Here is a 12,048-nt window from a genome sequence, read left to right as displayed (position 1 = left end):
CTCCACCGAAAACCGTGGAAAACGATGATGTTTCGTTTGTGTTTTCAAACTAAAACGGATTAGTGCGGATTGGGCCTCCTTAAGTCTCTTGTCAATTGTCTCTTCTTGAGATCCCTGTGAGACATTGAAGGATATGGAAAAACCAGTGAGAAATATAAGGAAATACATTAAACAGTAAGAGAGCCAGATCAGACTTTGAGTATTCCACTAAATCACTTGGCTGAAGATATTGATGCTATTCTAATGGGAGCGGCAACATTTTTGACGTAAGGAATAGTATTTGGAACCGTACAAAAGTACTGTAGCCAGCTCTTTCTTTGCCCTCCTTGTTTAAACAGACTCCTCCTTGTTCTGGCCTCCACTCTCTTGGACCTCTGAAATGTGCCCTCATACTCTTTAAGTTTCTGGATGTCCGCACTTCTTAACTTCTAATATCTTTCCATGTGATGAAGTGAAACGTGATTTAAAAGTAAAAAACAAATGAAGGCTTACTCATACTGTATCACAAAGCACACAGTATGCAATAAATATACTCCAAAATGTATTACAACACTGAAGCAGCAGATGTATGACCTTTGACTTCTAAATGTCATTTAAAGGAAGTATTTAGCTGACTGCTGATCCTAATGTTTATGCACACAATGAGAGTCCTGGGTTTGGCTCACGTTGAAAACGGGTCAAATAAACTGTCCCATAATCTTGATGAGATGAGCAGACTTTCCCCCAAGCTTGCAGCACATCTCTGGCGGAGTATAAGCAGGAGAGATACAGTCACAGAAGATTTGGTTGAGGTCTCTAGATGGACATTAAACTAAACTAAACTAAATTAAAACAGATTTTCAATGTTGTCTCAAACTTTTGGACCCCACTATATACAGACAATTGCAATTTTGTTCTTTGTCCTCTGGTAAAGGCCTCTCTTTTTACCACACCCCTCAATCTGCCCAAAACGCAATCACTTCCCTGCCGTCTAGTCAATATGGCAATAAACATGTTTTTCTAAAACAGGAACTTACCTTCTAATCACTGCACGAGTGCCACAGAGGTGTTACGCCACAAATATGTTGTTCTGAAGATGAGGAGCAGAACACCAGATGCTTCTGGCCTCCTAATGGCTCATTGCAATGTGCTGCCGTTGATTATGACCCCTTTAACTGGATTCCTACACTTTATAGGGCGTCTTGCTGAGCGAGAGTGCCGTTCAGGGCCTCATAACCCACACCATTTGTGATCACTTTCTTACCTGTGAACTTAAAGGTCCACAAGACCAGTGGGTTCATGGACCCACAGCCTTTGATGTCAATGACAAAATATATGCGAAACATTTTGTCCTTTCTTTTAAATGTTGATAGGCCTATTCCCCCCCGCCCCGCCAAAATCTAACTTTGCATTGCTATATGGTTACTTGCACTTTATTATTTGCATTTAGCATTTTCCCCTGCTGTCCGTGACTTGCCGATCAGAACAAAGGCCCAGTAGTCGAGAATCACGACATTAGAACATATTGAGATTGCATTGCTTTATGTTTGATTGAATTGTTTGATGTTACATCATATATTGTATGATTTTGAGTCATCTCCGCATGCATGCAACAAGATGCACGCAATAGTACAGGTCCTTCAAAGTTTTCGCAAAAATTATTGTAACCTACTGTTATTCTATGATAATGTCTATAATAATGTCAATTATTAGAATTGTTTAGAACTTCTCAAATTTTTTTGTGAAAATTGCCAGACTTATAGCTTTGGTTGTCTGTATTAATGATTACAGGATGTTTCTTCACCTGAAACACTTATTTTCACAAACCAGACGGACATCCAACAACATGTTTACACATTGTGAATTCCTGAAGCATTAAGGCAAGGGCATTTCCACACGATTAAGAGTCGAGGAATGTTGTTGGGTATAATTGAGGGTCATCAAGGTGCCTGTTTTTTTATTATTTCTGTCTGTCTTTGTTTGTTTTCCATGAATGGCACTCCTTGATCTTTATGGACACTCTCATAAGCCCAGCAGGAGTTGGGACGGTGACGCAGCACATGTTTTGATGTGGTTCGGACATATACAGTTTGCACAAGCTCCTGCATACCAGAGATATTTTCTTAGCCATTTGCCTCTGTTGTTTGCATCCCAATCATCCCTTACAACCATCAGGAAAGAAAACCTGTGGCACTTTAAAAAAATAATAATAATTTTACCAACGGGGTACACCAACAGTAAAATCTGTGATCCAAACTCGAACTATTTTTCTGAAATTTAGATTAGTAGACATAAAATTATGATCCACCAAAGGATATTAACTTTCAATAAGTTTCCTTTACAGCCCTATTAACTTTTGTAGCTAAGTGACTATTTTTCAATTCTTGATGCATCTAACAGGTTCATATAGAGATGTTGAACTCATTAGAGCTCATGTAACAGCATGGATCTATAGATCATATGCAGAGATCTTAGGCCTCTACTTCTGGCTTTAATAGGAAAGGTCCTGCAGAACAAAGAACTGTATTGCTCTGTGTAAAGCATATTGATATTTTTTCATGCAACTCACATATTTTTCATAAGTCTTTAGCACATACTTGGTAAAATCATGCACATGATACAGATGCAATGATTGAAGTAGATCTTTATATTGGTGGCTCTTATCCAGACAAAAATTGCCACTACAATGCCAGGGTGTTGCTATACGGTTGCTACGGCATTCTCAGTGTTTTTATTATATTGCTGTGTGCATGAAATGACATTGCTAGGTTGTTCTGGTTGTTTGCTTACTGTGTAAAAAGCACCCACCCCCAAGTCTCAATGAAATTCTGGACCTTAGATATGGTTTGGGTTCCATGTCATGCAAGGAAATGGGAAATGTGTCCTTGTTTTATAGTCTGCCGGGCACATATTCTAAGTCCAAACACTTAAAAGTAATAGAACTTCCTTAAAAGTAATAGAACACATGTCCTAAACAAGCCACATGATTTGAAGTATATCACTCACACCCATAGCATAAACTGTGCAGAATGAGTCACATAACAAAGTTTAAAAATAAAAGGTACAGTTCACCAAAAAATGAAAATTCTCTCATCATTTATTCATCCTCATGCCATCCCAGATGAAGATTTTTAGAAGAATATCTCAGCTCTGTTGGTCCATACAATGCAAGTGAATGGTGGCCAGAAAACTTTGAAGCTCCAAAAAGCACATAAAGGCAGCATAAAAGTAATCCATACGACTCCAGTGGTTAAAAAATTAGAGTTAAAAATTGATCTGTGTCTCACCCACACCTATCATATCACTTCTGAAGATATGGATCTAACCACTGGAGTCGTATGGATTACTTTTATGCTGCCTTTATGTGCTTTTTGGAGCTTCAAAGTTCTGGCCACCATTCACTTGCATTGTATGGACCAACAGAGCTGAGATATTCTTCTAAAAATCTTCATTTGTGTTTTGCAGATGAAAGAAAGTCACACGCATCTGGGATGATATGAGTGTGTGTACTGTAAATGATGAGAGAATTTTCATTTTTGTGTGAACTATTCCAATTCCCTACTCCAAGTATGAGCGATAGAATTGGTGATGATCTTTTTATTTTTTCAAAATGAAAGTTTCTCAAACCTTTTTTAGAGGAGTGTTGGGTGGGTGCAGTACTGCTTTTTGAATCACATGCATCCATGTGCATGTGTTACAAAAGGTTTCTTTGTCACAAGGCATTAAGGGACAGGAAGAGAAAAAGAGGGAGTGAGTGAATGAGAGAGAGAATGTGAGAAACAGCAGTGAAAACACTGACTGTATGCCATTAGTAATGAGAAACGCAAACCATAGATGATATAACTGTAATACAGAGTTACGTCCCCCCAGTGCGGGGTACAGATGAACAAACATGAGGTGTCACAAGAACATCCTGAAGATTTAAGACTCTCAATTCCCACTGTCTCTATCTCACTCACACACACACACACTGTTTTTGCATGCTTTTACAACTAATTACAGTATATTTACTTTAGACAAAACTTACTCAAATAAATATTTTAACAACTTAAATGTACGCATTTCAATTTCACAATAAAATTCCATCAAACTGAATCATGTAAAGTTTAACAAAAGTAAATAAAACTTAAAATATTTATTTTTTTAAATTTCAAAGATTATTTCATTCAATTTGATGGAATTGAAATGCGTAAACCTTGAAATAATTTTGTGTAACCATATCCCAAAAAGAAAACTTTTTTTGCTATTATAGAATTTTGTTTTATTTTGGTTTTATTTATGAATGGATTTTCCAATTATGAACATCCTGAATGTCCCCAAAGTGAGGTTAAGCCTGGTTTAGCTCACTTTTGTGAACAATTTGATTTTCAAACTATAGCGATGAACATGCACACACAAGACACCTGCACACCACAGCCACAGGGTGCGTTCACAAGTGTAACGTTATCTACAATAGATGACTACAACCAATCAAGTAACTAATTAACCCATTTAGGCAAAGGGTTGTACACCAGCTAACCAAGTTATAGAGCATGTAATGTCACATCGTCATGTAATGAGACCCCTTTAGCTAATATGCCAATTAAAATAATTTTTAAATAAAAATAAAGAGAACAGGAAGATATCAGTAGATAGTGATTTTCATCAACAAATAATTTCATTCAAATGCATGGAGGATGAAGTACAACCAGCTAATTGAACTATTCATTCTTTGGACTATTTCATGTTGACGAGCCAAAATGAATTCTGATTGGTCGAATCGGCTTGAAAAAGAACTACTCAGTCTCGTGCTTTGTGCAGTTGGTCTCTGGTGCATCGTTAAGCTGGGAAAAGTGTTCTGACAAGGCGGCCAGTGCACGGTACCGATGGGAGATGCTATTCTTCACTTCTTTAGGGAGCTCAGCATACCTGCCCCCAGAAACACAGCATGGAATGAGGATATTGTTGCAATAGGCTTCAACTGTGTTGACACGCTGTTGCCACAAATGTACATAAGGCATAGTTATCGTATTACCTTATCAATGTTTGAAGCTAAGGGTACATTCTTTGTGGATAGGTGCAACAATTTTTATAATACATTTCACATCAATGTCTTTTCACAATGTTAACAACTAAACTATAAGAGGATTCATTCAAACATTTTTGTAAACATTGCTCATCCAAGCAGGAGTCTCTTCAATTTCTTTAATTAGACCAATACTGTCATCTACTGGTGAAACCGAGAAACACCACTGTAAAGATGTGTATACTCACGTTTTCTCATACCCATCAGGCTGAAAACAGGGATCCCACCCGAAATCCCTCGGGCCCCTGGGCTCAACAATACGGCCCTGAAAAACATTAACAGGATTGTTGGAGGTAGGAATCAAAACCTGCAGGGTAACACTTGGATTCAGTATTTCGTGCGTGTACTGATTTCATTCTTGAATATGTCATGAGTGAATGCATTTGAAGGGAGAGAGATTTATTTGCCATTTTACTACTTCTGTTGGTAGTAATAGTGGAGAGAGAACAGGAGGGGAAGCAAGACTGAGAAATGATGCAATGTGGACTTACATTCGCAATGGGAGAAAGGTGCCCCAGGTTGTTCCTGGCAGGGAACTTGGTCTTACAAGCTCCATATGGTTATGATTAGGGCATCTGCTGCCTCCCAGGAACAAACACAGGCACCTTTGTACAATGGGCACTTACATTGCCAGCATGAACACCAGAACTCAATGTGTGCTAACCGCTACACCACGGCTCCGACTGGAGAGTGAATTTCATAATAGTCAATTGTGTGTCCTCACCTCAGTAATTCCTCTGAACAGCTGGACTGGCTCCTCTTTTCCAGCACAGAATGCAAATGTACACAGTGCCCAGGCTGATTTATCCTCAAAACCTGCCAGCAATTTATACAGTCCTGCAGATGGAATAGTAATAATAGCTCAGATTTGAGTCTGCTTTAATTTTGGTATCTGAAAGCCTCCATTGGTTCAAATAGATATAAAAGATGTAGCCTGTCAAAATGTCTTACCCTCTGGCTTCAGTTTATCCAGGAACCATTTTCTGTGCAGAGAGAGAGAGAGAGCGAGAGAGAGAGACTCAAACTGAATCATTTTAATGCAATATGCAATAGATCTATGTCATTTATTTATTAAACGCATACCTCGGGTCTTTAGTGAAACAGGATGTAATTTCACCCCCTGTACCTATCAATTTTTTGCCTACACTGCTTTAGTATTCCTCAAGCTTTCTCGTATAAATAGTGTAACTATTAGTGTAACACTATAAATAGTGTTTTTTTTATAATTATTATTATTATATATATTTTTTATAATGGCTTGAGTACCAAAAGTGCATAGGTTCACCAGAGACCTTAGGTATGTAATAGTGTTGGTTTTTTGTTTTGTTTTTCTGTACAAACATGGAGAATTATCAGTGTTCCAGATGCGTGTACACATACATATTATCCATGCTATTTGTTGCTCGAGGTGGCGCTGTTGTTTCAGTGACTGACTTGATTTACATTTGACATTGCTGTTTGATGAAGAAACAACATGGTGTAAACTATAGCAAGCGTAACACATGAATAGTCACTGCATGAAAAGAGTCAAATCTGGACAAATGTGGGGAGAATAAACTCCCACTTAACTTCAAGTTTGTCAGATGTATTAGGGAAAAAACGGACCCAAGAAACATAAAACCGTTTACGTCCACCAAAAGCCACATACAGTACCTCAATTCAGCAGACATGTACAGAGAACCATGAAGTTCGATGGAACTTTACAGTTCGGCTGGTTGTGATGACTGATGACAGTCCTGCTAAGAGGGCTTTTTAATGTTTTATTCACAGCCAATCACTTGTTTACCTCATTTTATCTCATGTTCTCATCTGATTATGACTTAACTACTGATTTGATTTAACTACTATACGAACTATATAAAGAGTTAAAGAAACAAAGTGAGCCCAGTTTAAAATCTCTTTGGTCCAACTGCATCTTAATTAGGCTATACAACAGAGTGTTGCCAGGGCACTTCTCAATGAAGTGAAGTAAAATATGTGCAGAATAATTCTCTCACAGACATTGCAAGTCTGCCTCTGCTGTTGGTGTGCACGTAGGTGACTTTGCGCAATGGAGTTCAGTTCAGTTCAAGAAGTCCTCACTGCGGACCATCATTACGTAGTGGATTAAATCCATGTTTTAATGGATTTAAAACGTTCGGAGCCGTGATATACTGGATGTTTTTAATGCAAATATTTTATTCAGCGTGTGCAGTATGTAGCATTATGTGTAAATAAAAAGTTCCTTAAAGTAGTATAGTATAGTATAGCGTATTAATAACTTTTGAGCTTTGGGGAGTTCGGTCTTCTAAAGAATATGAGAGGTTGCTGACTATTTGGAGCGAACTTGTTTGGTATGGATGATAACTATTAAATAGCTTATATATTTTTTTTATTCATTTGATTCCATTTCGAGAACATATACAGTCCTATTTCTTCTTTAATTTGGGATTCAAATCTTATTTTATTATAACATGCCTTTTATAGGCCTACTTAAGATGACAAGAATAAAAAGAAGAAAACGTTTCTTTATGCATCCTGCAATGGTCGATCACAATACGGCACAAGTAGTTTCTTGAAGATAAAATACAAAATGCATATATCCAGTTTTTCAAATAAACACTGAACTTTGAAGCTGCCAGAGAGAAAATAACATTTGTTATATGGATTATTTTAAACATTAAAGCTTATACAGACACAGATGTCTACCGGCAGTAGTTAAACTAGTAACTTTTAGTAGCCACTAGGCTAATATAACCTGTCAAACAAAATTGTGTATAGGCAGGTTAAATTGGGATTTCAGAGGAGGGGGGGACCCTAAAATCGGGTGATGTCGCACCATCTTCTTTTTTGGAATCAAAGGTGCTGGATCGCCGTTCCGGACCGTACCGGCCCAATTTATCCCCTGTGTATCCACCTTATTTTCCAGTGAAGCTAGGGCACCGCCATAATCAACCTTGAATGTGGTCCACTTCCGGTATCAGCCACTTAAAGCTATTTTAGCGATACAAAAAAATACTACATTATGCTGCTTTATATTACAGGTTGTAATAATAAATGTCCACATTATCATTAATGAAGATTTTCATAAACTCATTGGTTTTAAGCGCATATAGTTTTATCGTTTATCGCATTTTGCCATCGTTTTATCACACAGTGTTGCACAGGCGGAATGAATGAGAGATCAGGCATTGACAGGACAGTCTTCCGCACCGTCTGACACACCACAATCTTTAAACAACCAGCAGAGAGCAGAAAGCTGACGGGAAAATGCTGCTTTAACTTTCTTTGCACCAAAACTGCATCTTGTTTCATCTTGGCAAAATAATAAATGCATTTTACTCTCCGTTGTTGTCAGAGAGCATTCTCTCTTTCTTAGCGGTTTATAGTAAACAGACACGCAGATCAAATTCAGCATGGCTTATGAAACACTGCCTTTGGAATAAATAAATGCATCATCGGAGGTTATGTAGGTACATATGAATGGAGGTTCATATGGAGACAAGAAACACTACATTGTCACGACCTCGGTAAAGTAAGAAGCAGATTTTATTACTGTCTCTTCAATACAACACACAGCAACAAGTGAATGATTTACTTACTCTATTAAAAAAGCTGACGTTAGAAAATTGTCCAACATTGGCACATAATTCTGCTGTACATCCTGTGGTTGTGTGATAGTTTTTTTAAGCCCACGTCACTAGATTCTGGTATTATAACCTTTTAGTTATTCACACTGCGGTCAATGCCAGCGGAACTTTGCCAAATTCGCCGGAAATGCAGCCACTGCTTACTTCTGCGTTGCAAAATAAGGTGGATAGGCTATATGCCACACTGACAACACTAAATAATATAATATTGTAAAGAGAATCTAATATAATATGTAGCTGTGCGCAAGCACATTAAAACATCCAGTACGTCATTGAAGTCGACTACGATGCGGATTAAACCAAACTACGTCATTGTGCTACAGTCCGCAGCGAGTACAGTCTCCCTGAACCCGCGACACGAGCACCGTCTTGACTGCAAAAAACACGGTTCCACTATGAGAGAAAGCACGGCGGTTTTGCCGCGTTCCTACCAAGCCCTCCTGGATACTGGAGCATGCAGGCTGTGCAGATATCGCAGAAGACTGGTGTTGTCAATAGGAGGCCAGTGTAGGTTGTAAAACAAGCAGGTTTGCGAATCTCTGTTCCAGAAGCTACACAAGAGACTTGATGCAGACCCACACTATACTGAGAAATAATCACTTTTGTGTGATGACAAGTGACACAGGGTCAGATGCCAGCTAATTTACTGAACCCTAACTGAAGCTTCACACTGTTTCAGATGTTTGTATATTTTTACCATTGATATATTTGATATATTTCACATTTTCCTTTTAACTAAGATATTTAAACCCAATTATTATCTTAGCATTTATATTGTGTCAATACCGATTAAAGGTCTGTGATAAGAGGCATAGGCTAAATGCTGACTGGGTTTTTGGTGGGCTAAATGTTAAGTTTAACCAATTAAAGACAACGCATCCAGTGGCCCAATAGCTGTCAAGATTTAGGGATGTGCTAAATAAATTGTACCCAATGAAATGAAAGCCAGTGTATAATGTGATCCAATAACGGTCAAGATTTAGGGGTAGTTTAAAGGTTAAGGTCAGCCAATCCAGTTTGAGATAAATGACCAATATGGATGACCATTTTATCCAGAAGGTGAGAAATGCAAATGTGACTCAGATGTAAAACAATCCCCTGACAGACAACTTAAGAGGATTACTTACCATGGCAACAAATGGCTATAACGCAGAAGGAATCATCAGTCACTAACATCCGAAATGGTATATGATCGGATTTATACGGGCCAGTACTTTTCTGAATACGACCAAAATTCTGCGGTTTCTACAGGAGTCTACTGGTCTGGATACATCTCTTTTCATGCAGCGAGTATGATTTGACTATTGTGATTAGTCTGTACTACTGAAATCATGCATGTTGTGCATCTATTTAGTCTCAATAAGTGCCTGAGAAAATACATATTTGTAGCTTCTGTGTAGCTTATGTGAAAGCCATACAGGTTTGAAACAACATGAGGGTGAGTGGTATCTTATAATTTTTTAGATCTACAGCACAAAACAAAACTCGAGAGACTCACATGTAAGGCCCTGGTAGTCCTCCTAATGCCTTGAAACACAGACAGGTGTCTTCTACCAGCACTGGCCCATCCACCTTAATACAGAAACCACACAATACAAAGGTGAGACATTAATCAAGGATACAGAATAACAGTGTACACTAGTGGCCAAAAGTTTGGAATAATATACAGATTTTGCTGTTTCGGAAGGAAATTGGTACTTTGATTCACCAAAGTGGCATTCAACTGATCACAATGTATAGTCAGGACATTACTGATGTAAAAAACAGCACCATCACTATTTGAAAAAAGTCATTTTTGATCAAATCTAGACAGGCCCCATTTCCAGCAGCCATCACTCCAACACCTTATCCTTGAGTAATCATGAAATATTGCTAATTTGGTACTAGAAAATCACTTGCCATTATATCAAACACTGCTGAAAGCTATTTGGTTCATTAAATGAAGCTTAACTTTGTCTTTGTGTTTGTTTTTGAGATGCCACAGTATGCAGTAGACTGGAATGTCTTAAGGTCAATATTAGGTCAAAAATGGCAAAAAAGAAACAGCTTTCTCTAGAAACTCGTCAGTCAATTATTGTTTTGAGGAATGAAGGTTATACAATGCTTGAAATTGCCAAAAAACTGAAGATTTCATACAAAGGTGTACACTACAGTCTTCAAAGATAAAGGACAACTGGCTCTAACAAGGACAGAAAGAGATGTGGAAGGCCAGATGTACACCTAAACAAGAGGATAAGTACATCAGAGTCTCTAGTTTGAGAAATAGACGCCTCGCATGTCCTCAGCTGACAGCTTCATTGAATTCTACCCGCTCAACACCAGTTTCATGTACAACAGTAAAGAGAAGACTCAGGGGTGCAGGCCTTATGGGAAGAATTGCAAAGAAAAAGCCACTTTTGAAACAGAAAAACAGAAAGAAAAGGTTAGAGTGGGCAAAGAAACACAGACATTGGACAACAGATAATTGGAAAAGAGTGTTATGGATCTTAACCCCATTGAGCTTTTGTGGGATCAGCTAGACTGTAAGGTGCGTGAGAAGTGTCTGACAAGACAGACACATCTATGGCAAGTGCTACAGGAAGTGTGGGGTGAAATGTCACCTGAGTATCTGGACAAACTGACAGCTAGAATGCCAAGGATCTGCAAAGCTGTCATTGCTGCACATGGAGGATTTTTTGATGAGAACTCTTTGAAGTAGTTTTTTGTTTTTTTTTCAAATTGTAATAGTAATTTTTCATGTTATTAATGTCCTGACTATACATTGTGATCAGCTGAATGCCACTTTGGTTTATAAAAGTACCAATTTCTTGCCAAATATGTACATTATTCCACATTTTTGGCCGCCAGTGTATATTTTACAAACCTGCCTCGCTGCTTCTTGACATTTCTGTATGGAAATTTCATCTGGTTCCCCCTGATATTCAGGCACTGCAAGAGAAGCCAACCATATTACAAATACAGCAAGCTTGTAAATAAGTAAAAGATGAAAACTGTAGCCACATCCTTACAGTCAATCTTCTTGGAAATGAGTTTGTAGGGAAATCTGTCACCAAGGATCTGAACAACCTGTTTTAACACAAAACAATTTTACGAATAAATGATTAAAATCTCCAATATGTGCATTACGTAAACTTGACTTGAATCTAAAAAGTAAAAATACTACATGAAATATTAGATATAATAAGATATGACTGGACACTCACACGCTGTTCTTTATTTATATATTTTCTATTGGAAAACACTCGTTATGCTCACCTCTTCCAATTTTTTCACGTTCCCAGTCACGAAAACCACCGTTCTGCCAGTCGGTCCTGCCATGCTTGTGTTTTTACTGTTTCCACCACCGGAATGGTGAAACATTGCGTTCTTGGCATG

General features: G+C 38.1%; 1 protein-coding gene across 1 annotated transcript; it reads right to left on the bottom strand.

Moving 5' to 3' along the window:
* Window positions 1–4,214: 4,214 nt before the first annotated feature.
* Window positions 4,215–12,037, bottom strand: LOC127416114 (inosine triphosphate pyrophosphatase-like). The gene is made up of 8 exons (XM_051655265.1): window positions 11,929–12,037; window positions 11,682–11,739; window positions 11,537–11,601; window positions 10,172–10,245; window positions 5,996–6,027; window positions 5,769–5,881; window positions 5,233–5,309; window positions 4,215–4,887 (listed from the first exon to the last, which is right to left on the bottom strand). The coding sequence occupies exons 1-8, from the start codon at window positions 12,031–12,033 to the stop codon at window positions 4,755–4,757; spliced, it is 657 nt and encodes a 218-aa protein (XP_051511225.1). The 5' UTR covers window positions 12,034–12,037; the 3' UTR covers window positions 4,215–4,754.
* Between the last annotated feature and the right edge of the window lie 11 nt (window positions 12,038–12,048).

This window comes from Myxocyprinus asiaticus, chromosome 25 (genome assembly GCF_019703515.2).
Source record: "Myxocyprinus asiaticus isolate MX2 ecotype Aquarium Trade chromosome 25, UBuf_Myxa_2, whole genome shotgun sequence".
In the NCBI taxonomy this organism is placed as follows: domain Eukaryota; kingdom Metazoa; phylum Chordata; class Actinopteri; order Cypriniformes; family Catostomidae; genus Myxocyprinus; species Myxocyprinus asiaticus.
The sequence above is the reverse complement of the archived record's forward strand: the minus strand, read 5'-3'. Positions and strand labels throughout refer to the sequence as shown.